This window comes from Conger conger, chromosome 2, assembly GCF_963514075.1.
Source record: "Conger conger chromosome 2, fConCon1.1, whole genome shotgun sequence".
NCBI classification, from domain to species: domain Eukaryota; kingdom Metazoa; phylum Chordata; class Actinopteri; order Anguilliformes; family Congridae; genus Conger; species Conger conger.
Window position 1 is genome coordinate 25640078 of NC_083761.1, and position 15966 is coordinate 25656043.

The following is a 15966-nucleotide window of genomic DNA, read 5'->3' on the forward strand; positions in this document are numbered from 1 at the left end:
TGAGGCTGGCGCCCGTTAGTGGAGGGAATGCTGGTGATGAAATAGTCTCTCAAAGGAGAGCAGTCTTCTGTAAAGCCTCCTTGCCAAAGACCATCGACAATTGCAAGATTTAAAACATCCTGTGTTTCATATTGAGTGCCCTGCCACACCTCTGTGCTATAGCGCCACTGAAACTTCTAAACTTTCCAACTTAGCTTTCATGCCAGGCAGGGATGAATAACAGCCTGCCTCTCTAACTAACATTCTATGCATTGTGGTATTTTGTGGCCTCACTTAGTTAAGCTCACATTTAAAGAAATCAAAAACATAAAGGAACGTTGCAACGAGGCTGAGGAGAATAATTCAAAGTAGCCTTTGATAATATTCCGTTTTTCTTAATATGACTGATCTCCACACTTGTAAGCAAGAACAGAAATCCATCCAGAAATTAATTGGGCAACTGAAAGTGTTTTGATCCCCCCCGTGTGCGTAAACCTTGATATACACTCAATGAGCACATTATTACACCATTACACATTATTAATGTAAATATTTAATCAGCCAATCAAGTGACAGCAACTAAATGCATAAAAGCATGCTCACATAGTCAAGAGGTTCCGCGGGTTTTCAGACCAGAATGGGGAAGAAATGAACACACAATGCGCAGAAGTCTAAAATATAAGCTGAATACCTAACAAAGTGCTCACTGAGTGTACAATTGTTCTGATGATCAGATAAGTCTGTGAGTTCCTGAAGGACAGCATGACTTTGAATAACAGCGAGGACCCTGTTATAGGCCCCCCCAAATGCTTTTGACCCATTCAGCAGCCTTTCATACGGACATCGTAAATTTTCTCTAAACAAACACATGCAGAGACGTATCCATTTGGACACTGAAAGCTAAAAAAAAATAAAAATCAGCCCTCCATTTTGAGTAATCCTCTACCATTGCACCATTGAGCTCCAGCGATGGTCTGTGATTAATCTGCATTGAGAGGTTTCAATGGTGTGTTTAAACAACAATAAACAGAAAAGAGAAAAAGTCGATTGGCTGATTAGTCTGATCTCAGTAATCCATTACTCTGCATCCTTATCTGCAGGAGGCAGACAGACAGTCAAGGCAGCCAGGCAAATAAGCACCCTCAGCCAGACAAACGGACAGGGCACAGCTATACTGTTTAAATCCTCTCGGTCTGGGAACCGACCGCTCTGGTTTGGCATTTTAACCGCAGTGCTTTTTATATGACGAGCAGCAGAGGCCAGTTAGGCGTAATTGTGACCAGTGTGAATGACGGCCTTATTGCACCGGGCAGATGCCCACTGTGTAACCTGGTCTTACAGAGCTGAATCTGGGGGAACAGCTTTGGTTTTGTGCTCTGAATGGCTTCCTGATTTCATTGTCTGGATTTCATTGTCTGGACTCTCTCCTGGATACGCTGACGAAGGCTGAGGCCAAAACGTTCGCACTGTTTATTTCTTGGTCCATGCAATTAGGTAATGAAATAGAGTGCGGTCTACCTTATATTTTGACTGGACTCTCTCCTTCCCTCTCTCTGCCCTTCCATTTCTCTTCATCTGTGACTCTTTCTTCCTTTTCCACTCTCCCTCTTCCTTGCTCTCTGTCTCTCTACCTCTCTATCTCTCTCTCTCTCTCCCCCCCATCTTTCTCTGCTTCTGTCCTAGTAGCAGCGGACGAGAGGTGCTACAGGTACTCCGACTGCTCCAGTTGCACGTCCAACACTAACGGCTGCCAGTGGTGCGATGATAAAAAATGCATCTCCAACTCCAGCAACTGCACTTTGGTGAGCCTGCCAGCAGGGGGAGCCACAGAGAACCAGTACATGACATGTCTCAATGTGACCTGTAGCTCTGTTATGATTCCACCTAGCTTAGTTTAGACTGAAGAGAAAATGTTGTTTAAATAGGGCCTTCTTTCTTGAAATGGGGGTGGTGAGGACAGGAACATTTTGTTGGGGTACTGGCTAATTGGGTTCAAACACAATGTTATTACTGTCTTAGTAATCTTTACTGGGGAACATATGAGTACAGTGTATGGGCGTGGTTCATGGGGCACCGAACAGCTTGTTAAGTGTCTTGGAGCAAAGTGAGTTGTTGGTACAGTGAGGTCCGTAAGTATTTGGACAGTGACCCAATTTAAGGGCTGTAATTCTTATGCAATTCACTCTGTATGGATCTAAATGCCCTCAAATTACAGACTGGCAGCTTTAATATGAGCGTATGTACATCCACGTCGAGTGCACTGTGTGGGAATTACAGGTCTTTAAAATTGCAGCACTTTCCAAATATTTACAAACCTTACTGTATTTTGGTGCCAGTGGAGGTTGTGAGATGGCTGTTGCAGAGCCTTCTTGGTATAAATGGTCTTCTCTCTCTCTTTCTCTCTCTCCCTCTCTTTCACTTGCAGTCAGTTAAGAACTTCAGCAAGTGTCACGTGAGGAAGGAGCAGGTGTGCATCCGGCTAGCTACCTGCCGGGCCTGCGCTCTCAATCTCAACTGCCAATGGGATCCTCAACAGCAGGAGTGCCACGCCCTGCCTGGTGAGACAAGCTATGCAACAAAAGATTTCAATATTGTTATCTATGGAAAGTTTCAGCGTTTCATTTTTCCTCTTCAATATGCTTCCAACAAGTCAGGCTCTCACAGACAAGAGTCTGAGGAGTTCGCTCCACCTGCAGCTCAGCAGGGGAACCACGTCTGTTTGATCGGAAGGGGGGGCCCGTGTGCAACGACACATCACCATCCTGGCAGGCTGGAACCCTCCCTCATTGGGTGATGCTAGCACCAATTACGTATTTCCCAGTCATTACTGGCCAGACCTGGGTCTAATATGCTTAGGATTTAAATACTTTTACCAAGCTTGTCGGGGGTACTGGAACCTATGAAATACTCCAAACCTTCTAGTTGTCTTGGTTGCTTCAAATGCACCAGGCAAGATCAGTCGAGCACAGAAAAGTCTTTCAATCCAAAACAATTATGTATTTGAACCAGGTCTGGAAAAGACGTTGCCTTTCTGGCTGGCTGAAACCCTCCCTCACTGGGTGATGCTTGCACCAATTACAGTGCAGTCCGTATGTATTTAGACAGTTTAGTACAATTTCTGTTCTTCTGGCTCTGTGATGATGTTTGGAATGATGTTCCCAACTGTTTATTTTGGTAAGCCTGTTGTTTGGCCTGTGCCTGTGCCTGTGACAAACGTCAATAACAGACCCGAAAGGCCTGCTTCGAAAGCCTTGAATCAAGACTAGATACTGAATGCTTTCTTGTACCTGCACTACAGAAGAGATTGAATACACTTAACTATTGAGAAGCAGCTGAAAAGCCAACCGTCCCAATTACTTTTAGTCCCCTAAAATGGGGGGAACTATGTATGAAAAGGGATGCGATTCCTACACACAGCATCCGATACGGATGCAAACACCCTCAAATTAAAGGTGACAGTCTGTACTTTAACCTCGCATTTATTGTTTCAATTCAAATCCAGTGTGCTGGACTATGGAGCCAAAAGAACAGAAATTGTGCCAACTGTCCAAATTCATACAGACTGTTCTGTAGGTGTCGCCTTGCAGGGCTGCTGGCTACAGTCGGCACACGTGCGGACCAGATTCATTACCAGGCTGTGGGGCCCCTCTGTGCACAGTGCTTGGAACAGGAAGAACCACCCATGGTTGCCCTTACTGTTTCAAGCATGAAGTAGTTTGTCACCCGAGTTGTTTACAAAGTCCTCCCACGAATATGCTAATACTGATATTTATATCTATGCAGTATGTTCATCAATTCTGTGAATGGCTGTGACTGTGACTGAATGACTATGTGTCTGTACGTATGTGGGTATATCTGTGTGTGTGTGTGTGTGTGTGTGTGTGTGCGTGCGCGTGTGTGTGTGTGCGCGCGCACGCGTGTGTTTGTCTCTACTTTTGGTTGTTGTTTTTTTTTTTTTTCATAGTCTTTCTGTTTCGGGGGCTTTTTTCTAGACTACCCATTAGTATCCTAAGCCCAATTTTCCATTAAAGTAATGATGCGAGCGTTGGATACATAATTTAATGGTCACGTAACATTACCCCTGTGGAAATCTGGGGAGCTTAGAAGTGGGTTTACAGCTGGTATGTGATGTATTTTTAATATTAATACAGAAACACAAACAAAAACAAGCCTTTTGTAGAATGCAAGTGAGAAGTGGGTCAGTTAGGATTGTTTTGGTGTTGTTTACGAGAAGACGCCTGGGTTGTGTCGCAGAAAAGCCCGATAGCCTGACTGGTTCAGAATGAGGATGAGGGTGTGTTTGTTAGAACGGCTGACCGTGTCTGGTTTCAGGTTATGACATAATCCAGTGTGCTTTATTTACAGATTAACTTCGTATTATCATTATTATCGCTCATTAGTGCTGTAGGCGCAGGTATCTCTCTCGAACAGGCTCATTTAGTGTTTGAGAGAGAGTGCAGGCCTCTATCTTAAGGAGCGGCTTTATATACACCGTAATATTTTTATTGCATTTGCATTTACAGTAGGCATTCAGCGGAAGCTCTCACCCAGAGCGCGCATAGAGAAAGGTTTAAGCGGAGGCCTCTAAGCTTTAGGGCTCGAGTTTCACCGCTGGATTGTGAGAACGGTGCATATTTTAGCACGATCCCACACATCGGCTCAAAATAAATCCCGCAAATCATTCATGCTGCTAAATATTTTTCATTTCATAATTCCTACACATGAAACGCAAATGAGTTCTCCAGAGAATATCAGTATTGAAGGGCTGCAACCCTATGCCCCACACCTTTCCTCACCCAAGTCTTGTTGTGGAGTGTGCCAGACCCAATAATGAGTCTGTCCCAATACCGTAGGAGGCAGATATAAGTCAGGGGAGTTGGCTTGTTGCACTATTAGCATCCCCCTTGCAGTTTGGAGACCTGGAGGAGACGGAGGCAATTAAATTCCAAAATTCATGTACTCTTTGAAAGTTCAGGTTTATTTTTATTAACCCTGTAAAATGGCAAGTTAAAAGATACAGTACATGCTTGACCAGATAATTGTAAACAGTAATTAGGTAATTATGTTTCCATCACTGATTACTGGATGATAAATATCCAGTTTTTTACGCTAATGATATGCGTAAAAATAATTAGGCTTACAGGATGGTATCTAGCCAGCCAATTTTAGTCAATTAGCTGGCTATCAATGAGATACTAATATGGCAGACTGGCATGTTGAATAATACGCTTAAAAATGGATTAAGACTGCTAGCTAGTTTCTTGCTACCTACCAGTCTAGTCAGTTGTGTTACTGCCAAATTTCAAAAAGAGTTCAAAAGCTGATAAATATGATTTCATACGACTCACTAGCTCGTAAGATGAATGCATGCATCTCAATGAATTTGTCATCATCTTCGTGGCTAAAGGTCTAAAAATTTATTTAGCTCAGTAGCTAAAAAAATCAACGCATTTAGTATGATAGATGCATCATAGCTCAACTGGACATAGAGAGTACTGCCATGCACACACTGCAGCATGTTTCATGAATTACTGTTGGATAACATGGATAGCATTTGGAATTGTACTTGATAATTTTAGTGAAAGTGTAGTTGTGTCTTCGCTTAAGTATCTCTTGTATAAAAGATGCTTTGTTAAGATAACGGCTGCTTTCCAAAAATCATATTTAAAACTTAAGAACTAAAAGTTCAATTGTGTGTACACAAACGCAACACACAAGCATTTTTTCTATTGAGGCTGCCATCTCTTGAATAAATTAGATAACAATTAATTAGAATTGAGATGAAATATTTATCCAAACATGACTGGGAGAGTATTACAGGATCTCTCATCTCCTGTGAGCCTTATTCTGTCACTTTGTACAACAACAAAGATGGGAAAATAAAAATTTCATAATCTTTCTACTTTAAGAATCTCTTCTATTACCAAAATGTAGAACGTGTTCATTTTAAGATGGTTCCTCACTGTCTATAATATTATTTGTTGAATTTTATGTGCCTATGTCATTTATCTAAATGTTTCATTTTGGCCACTTCGTTTTTACAGGCACATTCTTGAAAATATGTTTGGATATCTTGCTCGGATTCAAGTTTCATTAACGTTGGCTGCTTTCCCTCGGGAGAAAGTTATTCTGTCTATGTTCATGTGTTCTGCCATAACAATACTATGAAAACAGAAGTATCTGCATCATTTGTATTATAAAGAGAGAGCGCTGTTTGATGTCAGATGATTCCACCACGAGACATCTCACCTACTCATCGATAGCTCCACCTTCCCCCACCTCCCTTTCGCTCCTCCATCTGTTCTTTCTACCTTATCAAATGAAACTTTCTCTGGTTTTTCATATTTCAATTGGATAACACAGATCTGTGAAATGAAAGTGTGGTACTGTGCAAAGGTGTTAGGTACCCTATTATTCTTATTTTATAAATTTGGTCAGATGCTTATTTTTTTGTTTTCTGCATTTCTTTAGAAATGGTTAATGTCATTATTTTTGAAAGCATCTTCACTTAGCGTACTGTACACTCATCGAGCACTTTATTAGGAACATTTTTACTTCATTACACCAACTTATTCATGCGATTATCTAATCAGCCAATTAGTGTGGCAGCAGTGCAATGCATACAATCATGTAGATACAGGTCATCAACCATCAGAATGGGGGAAAAATGTGATCTAAGTGACTTTGACCGTGGAATGATTGTTGGTGGCAGACAGGGTGGTTTCAGTATCTCAGAAACTGCAGATCTCCTGGGCCTCCTAGTCTCTAGAGTTTACAAAGAATGGTGGAAAAAAAAAAAAAAAAAAATCCAGTGAGTAGCAGTTCTGCAGACAGGCACGCCTTGTAATGAGACGTCAAGAGAATGGCCAGCTGACAGGAAGGTGAAGTAATGCAAATAACCACACATTACAAGAGCGGTATGCAGAAGCGCATCTCTGAACACACAACTCATCATAACTCTTAAGTGGATAGGCTACAGCAGTAGAAGTCTTAAGAAATAAGTAATGAATACCTAATAAAGTGCTGGGTGAGTGTATATTTGCAGTGATTGCTTTGATGTGTTATTTACATTTCATTACATTAGTTATTTATCTGAGGCTTTTACCCAAAGCGACTTACAGTTGACTAAACAGGGGACAGCCCCCTCTGGAGCAATGTGGGTTTAAGGGCCTTGCTCAAAGGCCCAGAAGCTGCATGCGTTTTATCGTGGCTATGATGGGACCTTCCAGGTCCCAGTCATGCCCCTTAGCCACTAGGCTACAGGCTGGCCCACTTTCCAGTACAGTGGCTGAACTGTTCTTTCCTGCCTGCTTGCAGCCCACCTCTGTGGGGACGGCTGGAACCGCGTGGGCGAGGCCTGCCTGCGGATAAACTCCAGCCGGGAGAGCTACGACAACGCGCAGCACTACTGCAAGAACCTGGACGGCAGCATCGCCTCGCTGACCAGCGCCAAGCAGGTGGACTTTGTCCTGGAGGAGCTGCAGAAGTTCGAGCTGCAGGAGAAGGTGAGTCGGCTTGCTGCTCCAGTGTGTCAGTGCATGCGTGTGCGTGTGCGTGTGCGTGTCAGTGCATGCGTGTGTACTTGTGTTTGTGTGTGCATACATGCATTTGTGTGTTCCTGTTTGGAGTATAAACAGTGACAGCAAAGGTACATGCAGCTCTTACACTGTCCCTGTCTGGAAACGAAAGGATACAAATGTGAATTATTCCAGAAATCAATCCACTCAGCTTCAGGCCTTATGCATAAATCTTCAAACAGATGGTTAGCCATGGATTGTTGCTATTGCTATATAATCATTTCAAATCTATTACGGTGAACTGTAATTAAACTGTTAAACTTAATCCCGCAGAATTCTAAAAGCGCAAGTACCAATTTGCCTTGTGCGCTGTTGTTGAGACATCTATCATTTGTGTGGGAGAAGTTTGGGAAAAGTTCAATTATATTGTACTCACTGGAGCTGAGCTCTGCCTTTTTGGAGAGTCCATTTTGTTCACCCTGTATGGAGGACTAATCGGCCAGTGTGCCCTGGCTTGGCTTGTACTGCAAAGAAGTGAAAATACTACCAGAAAATTGCCTGTTCTCACTTACTATCTGGGCCTTTTGTGTCTGGAGAGGGCAGAGGTCAGAGGGGCAGGTTCAATTCCATATTTCAAGTCTTTCTGAAATATCGATAGTTTCCAGTGCTGCCTTTTGTTGTTCCCCCCCAAATCCATTTATTGATTCTCTACTCTTGGTGCCGTGAACCCAGCAAGTAGTGAGAAATACAATTTAAAATCTTTCACTTTACTTTCCTTTCCTCTTGTTGGGAAATCTAGAATTGTTAGTTGTACCTCCATCCAGCAACTGCACACCAGGTTAAATATGTAATTGTTTCTGATTCAAATCATTTTCTGTGCTCGAATGATGTTGCCAGGTGCAATCGAGCCAACCGAGAAGGACCAGAAGGTGCGGTTTGCACTATTTGAGAGTATTTCATAGGCACCAGACAGTGCAGTAAAGTGTAGAAAAGTATTTGAATCCAAAACAATTATGTATTTTAATGGTTACATAGGCTTTAATGTAGACCAGGATGTGTCAGCGGTTCTCTGGGTCTTAGAGAACAAAGCTTGTTGGGCTTGTGGTGTGATCTGTGCGTTTTGTGGGGGATAGTCTGTGGCCTCGTGATTAAGGTACATGAATGGGACCCAGAGAGTTGGTGGTTCAGGCGCCATTGTAGTACACCATTGCTCGAGGGGGAATTGTCCCCTTCTTAGTCTAATCAGCTTGGATAAAAGTCTCAAAAGTGCTATTATTTTTTTACTTTGCTGTATTTTCGGTGTGCTCTCCCCTGTAGAAGATCTCCCCGTGGGTAGGGCTGAGGAAGATCAACGTGTCTTACTGGGGCTGGGAGGACTCGTCCCCTTTCACCAACACCTCCCTGCAGTGGCTGCCGGGCGAGCCCAGCGATTCGGGGTTCTGCGCGTACCTGGACCGGGCCGAGGTGTCGGGCCTGAAGGCCAACCCCTGCACCGCCACCACCGATGGGCTCATCTGCGAAAAACCTGTCGGTGAGGCGCGGCCCAACGCGACGCCGCGGGCTAAAACACGAACCAAACATTTAAAAACACGGCTCTCCTCGGGACCCAGCATCTCAGAACGCAACTCCATTACCCAACAGCCTAAAACACAGGCCAGCACTACAAAACACAACCCCTCAATAGCACCACAGGCTAAAATGCAAGTTCTGCTAACACTCCAACAACCTGAAACACAACTCTCTCTGTTAACAGAACAGCCTAATACATAATGCCCTTGTCCGAAAACACAATTCCGTCTAACAGCCCAGCACTGTAAAACTCAGCTCCACTAAAACTCAACTCCCCTAAAACCATCTTGGTATTAAGGGCACTAATTTGCGTACTGTGCGGTGAAGTGGGGTAGGGGATGGGATGCTCACTTTCGCTGTTATTGTGATATTTCATTTCCAGAAAGTAACTTTTGACATTGTAAAATATGGCCAGGTATATTATGACAGATTTAGGAAAAGCCATGAAATGAGTCTACAGTGCGACACACCTGCTCGGAGATACCAAGCCTCACTATTCCAAAAGCAGTCAAATTATCACTCCCGTTGTCCTAGTGTTAAAACACAAAACCCGGGCACAAAACAAAAACACACACACACACACACACCTCTCTACCTCTCTACCTCTTTCTCTTTCCTAAGTACTGACTGAGGTGTCAGTGATAATGGTGCTCCATGCTGGGGAAGAGAATTAGGTGCTAATAAGATCATAATGTAGATTCTGAAACGTATGAGGTAAACATTCTGAGAAAAAAGTATTTTTTGAGCAGAATCAGGTTTCAGCTACTAAACAATGTAACATGGGACTACTCTTGCAGTGCACTGTTTGGGTCATGCATACACCAGACACGCTCAGTAAAAGATTTGAATCCTAATTAACTTCAGTCAAGCTCTGTTGTCTACTCCTACATTAACCCAAACTAGGTTAGTTTGGGTTCTGAGCATAGTCGGTGGGAGAGTGTGGGTCACATTTTGGTACATTTTTTATTTTTTCATGGAAATTTCCCACTGGAATTTTATTTAGTACATTTTGGGAATGCGTCTTTTTTAATCCTTCGTACTATATTTATAATTTCTATGTAACTTTTGGTTATGAGCATACAAGACATTGAACCTAATCTTAATACTGCATTTGTAAAAATTCTCTCAAAGACTACGTACCTCTATTTCAGCAAGCAACAATGTGATGTTAAAGGGTGTTAAGGAGAAGTGTCTGATATTCAACCGGGTTAATACATCTATGAAAATGTAATTGCTGTAATTAATTACATTTACATTTTAGTGTACACTTTACATAGGTAAAACTAGTAAAAGGATCTAAAACTAATGAAAGCATGTTAGAAATGGTCATGTAATACTAAAAAGTGAAATAGCTGGTACAAATGGCGCACTTAGTCATTTGACAGTTCCCATGATGCAAGGTCTGAACGCTCTCCCACAGTGAGCCCCAATCAGAATGCTCGGCCATGCAAGACCCCCTGCTCCCTGCGCAACTCTTGTACCAACTGCACCAGCCAGGCCATGGAGTGCATGTGGTGTAGCAGCACCAAGCGCTGCGTCGACTCCAACGCCTACGTCATCTCCTTCCCCTACGGACAGTGCCTGGAGTGGCAGACCGGAGAGTGTGTGGGTGAGTATGTACCCCGCTCAGTGTGTTTGTGTGTGTGAGTTTTTAATGTGTCTGTGTCTGTGTGTGAATATATACCTTCCTCACTGTGTGTGAGTATATGCCTTCCTCACAGTGTGTGAAGGTATTCAGACCTCCCATTTCTTTCTACACTTTATTGTGTTGTAAATTTTCTTTTAAATAGATAAAATTGCCTTTTTTGCCCATCAATCTACACTCACCAACCCACAATGACAAAGTGACATGTTTTTAGAAACTTTTGCAAATGTATTAACAATCAAAAACTGCCATCATTAATTTACATAAGTATTCAGACTCTTTGCTGTGGCACTTGAAATTGTGGTCAGGTGTATCCTGTTTGCTTTAATTATCCTTGATGTGTCTAGAACTTAATTGGAGTCCACCTGTGGCAAATTGAATTGATTAGACATAGTTGTATGTGTATATACCCTATGGTCCCACAATTCACACTGCATGTCAGGACAGGACAGAATCCAAGCCATGAAGTCCAAGTCTCTGTAGACCTCTGATACTATTGTGAGGAGTCATAGATCAGGGCAAGGGTATACAACCATTTCTAAAGCTTTGAGTGTTCCCAGGAGCACAGTGGCCTCAATAATTGTGAAATGGAAGAAGTTTGGAACCACCAGGACTCTTCCTAGAGTTAGTCATCTGGCCAAACAGAGTAATTGGTCACCCAGTGGCCAGCCAAAGCCCAGACTTAAAACCCATTTCATCTGTGGAGAAACCTGAAGATGGGAGTTCACAGACGCTTCCCATCCAATCTGAGTTGAGAGGGAGAGAGATCTGCCAGAAAGAATAGGAATAACAGGTGTGCAAAGCTTGTAGAGACCTACCCAAGAAGACTTGAAGCGGACTCGATTCCTGCCGAAGAGGATTCTGCAAACTAAAGAGATTTCAGTTTTAGATTTTCTAATTAAATTAGCAAAAAATTCGAAACATGTTTTTGCTTTGTCATTATAGGCTATTGAGTGTAGATTGATGGGCAAAAATGGCAATTCTATCCATTTAAAATGGAATCTACATCATAATAAAATGTGCAAAAAGCGAAGGGGTCTGAATACTTTCTAAAGCCACTCTACCTTCTTCACTGGGTGTGAGGATATGCCTTCCTCACTGTGTGTTAGTTTATGCCTTGATCACTGTGAGTGTCTATCTCCTTCAATGTGTGTATATACATTCCTATACCTTCCTCAATGCATGTGGGTGGAAAGCACCCATAATTGCACTACCAGTGAAATAGTCTTGCAGTGCATTGTCTGGGTCATGCATATTTAAATTGTTGTTATAAATTTAATTGGCAAAATGACTAATTTTTATGTAAATTAGACTCAATACACGGCGTGTCTGCTTCACATTTCACGAAGATGATTGCAACTTTCTTAAGACCGTCTAAAAACCCGGTGGCCATGCAAATCTTTTTTACAAGGTTATCCCTGTCTGGGTTTAAGGAGATAGAAATGGTTTGTCATTGCAGGCTGCGTCACGCAGTGCTAGAAATGCTTAATGACAAAGATGACATTGAACCTACTCTCTGCAATCTGTTTTCTGCTGTAATTTAAGTAGACCGTTTTATTGTAAAGAGACAAATATTCCGACTGCTCCAATAATCTTGTTACTTTAATGAAAAGTATTCATTTGAGACGGTCACATTCTACGAAGTCAGATGGTAAGTTGTTCCAAGGAATACTGAAGAGGTCCATTTGATGGGCATTCATGCGTTATTGTCTGTGGCTCAGTGGTTCTTTTTTTAGTCATTATTATTCCCATGCCATTATTTGAGCAACAATTAAAATGGCAGGCTAATTTCATATTAATATTATTGAATCAATGCTTGGTCAACTTCTAAAAGAAGTATGAGCCTTTACTTTATTTGTTCATTTTTTTTTTTTTAAACCACAAATTGTGCTCAGACAGCTGAGATGTAGTGGAAAGGTAATACAATGCAGCAGAGAAAATTTGCCTTGACCCTCGCTCAAAGGCCTTATGAAGGCTTACAAAAGCATTAAGGACAACATAGACGAAATGTTAGACAAAGCACTATGTTTTGCAGCTTAACATATTATTGCACTTGTGAACTGCACTAAGGCGTGTTTTCACTCTATACTGTAGAGCTTCAGAGTCAGAAAGCCAGACTGTTTACACACTGTAGAGCTTCAGAGTCCTAAGTCCTGGGCTTCATTATCTGTCTCTGACGCTCTGTAGTGTGCAAACAGTCCTGGCTTTTTTTACTCTGATGTGTAAACGATACTGGTTAACACTCTGGCTGTGGAGTGTGTACAAAGTCTTGGCATTCCAACTGAAGTGGAAGAGTATGCTAAATGTCCTAGCATTTAAGTCTAGTCTAGTCTGGAGCTTTGGAGTAAAGCAAATATCCTCCTCTGTCTGTCTGCATCTAAATTAATCTTAATCTTAATCACCAAGATTCTAATGTACTTGCAGTCTGTGGCTAATGTAGCTGTAATATAATACATGTTCCTAATGCTGGATGATGCTTCAAGGTTGGTCGCCACTGAGCTTCATGAAGCACATTTGATATGATAACTTATCATATGTCATATTATATTACACAGTTTGCGATAGTTTCAGAAGCCCTGGAATCCAGGACATTTTCTTGCTATTATGAAGTTTGCCTGTGTGGCTCATCGCTGATGGAACAGTATAAGAAACCAGACAGTGCTTGTATCCCAGTAGGCATTCTGTCTCTACACCCTTGAGTTATATACTCAGTGTAAACTGCCCCAATGAATAGCCAGCAGCATGTATCAATACTCTTGTCTCAGCTGTGTATTTTTGCCTTGAGCATGTTAGTGCTGTAATATGTCCAGATTTAGTAAAATACGTATGTCCACAACCCTCCGGTGAGCCCTCTTTGCTTCAATTTATTGTTCTGCACCCGTTGTTGTGACAATTCTCCATCGTTTTCAGTTTTGAATGCTTCCAGGTGGTTGATGAATTCTTCAGAATTATATATTTTTATTTTATGTATTATACACACATATATATATATATATATATATATATATATATATATATATATATATATATATATATACACACACATACATATGTATAATATGTGTATATATATATATATATATATAATTATTATTTTAGTATAGGCTCCTGATTGGCCCAGACAGTTTTTGTGTACCCTGAAGGATATTTTACGGTTTAACTGAAGTTTCCTGTCTCCTGAGAGCTTTGAAATGCTAGTTTAGGGACATTCATGGATTCCTTTCTTAGTTGAAAGCAAGCAAACAAACAAACAAATGTATTTGGAAGAAATCCACTTAATTAACTGCAAATTAGCTTGTACCGAAACTTTCCAGATGCAGTACATTTGAACAGATTTATTTTATTGTGTTTATTCACAATTCAAAACATTTTTTGTATTGTGCCAGTACTTGTAGTCTGTGCATGTTTGGAAAAATATGATTATTTGGAATTAAAAAAATAATAGAAAAAACATAAAATACACATTTACAAGCCCAGGAGGCACACTGTCACTGTACAAGCTTTTGTGTTACTTGAAGTAAAAAAAAAATAAAAAAAAAATTCTTTAAGCTACAAATCCGCATATGCCCCAAAATCGCCCTGTGCCAGCCATTGCATGTTGTATATATACTGCACATTTACAGTGATGATATTCACTATACTGATATATTGCTATAAATTTGTAGCGATTTAAGATTCCTCTGAACGGTTTGCTATTACTAGAGTATGGTGGCAGCGCATTAACTTTACGTAATAATGCCCTGCTTATGCACATCAATCATACTGAAATAATTATGTTCACTAACGAGTAACGTTATGAAGCAGTGCAATTCACTCGTAGAAATCTAACTTATTAGACCTACGATAAGTTAAACGGTTTATTTAGCTCAACCACTAACGATGTATTCACTGTGCTGTGCATGAAGGTGGGCTATAGCTATGTGGTTTTTCACTGACAAATGAATTCAGAAACCGCATCCAATTGCTCTGAGTTTGAGACACCTTTTTCGAGGCTGTTTCATGCTTCCTCTCACGAAAGAGACACACTGTTCGCAACTTCAGCGGACGGCGGCACCGCCTTCATTCACTTTCAATGGGAGGCGGTGGGCCGGCCCTGCAAAGCATGTCTCCACTGCCACGCAAACAGGAATTCCGATGAAGAGTGGCGTATTTCAATTGCGATATTTTTCTTTGCAGCCCTTGTATTGCTTCAAGCGTTTTCCATTGCACTACATAAAATTGGATCTACTCTAATCCACCTCTAGCGCATCATGTGTCAAATTAACTTGTTTTCCATTAGTGTTGCTAGCGTAGCAATAACTTGCTGTAGCGACATCATTATTTAATGGGACAAGGGCTATTGCTGTAATAATAACGATGTCATTCTAATGCAAAATATGAAGGAATCCTGTTTAACCCCTTAAGCTGCATGGCCAGAGTGGATTTATTTTCATTCAATCCTTTTTATCAGTGAAAGCAGTAAAACTAACGGTTCTATTTGTATAAACTATTTTATGATACCATTGTTTTAGCTACGGTTCCTTATCTTATAACATGTGCGGTGACCAAACAAGCATTGGGGGACCTCAACTTCTATGCATTTTAGAACTTCACAGACGATACAGAAAACAAAAATCTGGGCTGTCCTTTTTTTTCAGGGGAAGTTGGTTAAAACTGGCAATGATGAGCCTTGTATATACTTTCTAGCTGGCAATTTTTTGGTATCCTCTGTATCATCACACACACAAAATGCTTTGGCTGATCAAAAATGTATTTTTCTGTTGTATTTTATAATTTCTCACCGCAAGTACAACAAATGTAGGCGCACACACAGATCAGATTCACCTTTCTCCTTTGCTTTTTATTTTAACTTTTTACTATTTATAAATGATAAAATAGTAAAAGGGCCCTGTGCAAAAGTTTTGGAACCCTTTATTTCTTAGTAAATGATTACTAAGGCTCAGACCCAGGTGATTTATTTAAGTAACTCTATATAAAGTATCCAACTGCGGTGGCTGTTCTGTCTGGTGTTAACAACCATGCGTTCCTCTAAACAGTTGTCCAAGGATTTCAGAATGAAGGTGGTTCATTTCCACCAAGAAAGTGAAGGCTACAAAAACTCACAATGTTTCAAACTTCCTAGTCCCAGTGTCAGAAACATTATTAGAAAATGAAAGGAAGCAGTTGAATGGAACAGTTGAAGTCAAGGCAAGGTCTGGAAGACCAAGAAAGATTTTGAGACCAAGACCTTCCTTGTAAGAAATGCAGAAGAACCCA

General features: G+C 41.2%; 1 protein-coding gene across 1 annotated transcript in view; it reads left to right on the forward strand.

The window, feature by feature from the left end:
* Positions 1-15966, forward strand: part of atrnl1b (attractin-like 1b) — a 143122-nt gene that overhangs the window by 51014 nt on the left and 76142 nt on the right. Inside the window, exons 13-17 of the mRNA XM_061230943.1 lie at positions 1666-1781; positions 2405-2537; positions 7297-7484; positions 8814-9027; positions 10486-10674. Of these exons, the coding sequence (XP_061086927.1) occupies positions 1666-1781; positions 2405-2537; positions 7297-7484; positions 8814-9027; positions 10486-10674 (840 nt within the window). The remainder of the gene's footprint in view (positions 1-1665; positions 1782-2404; positions 2538-7296; positions 7485-8813; positions 9028-10485; positions 10675-15966) is intronic.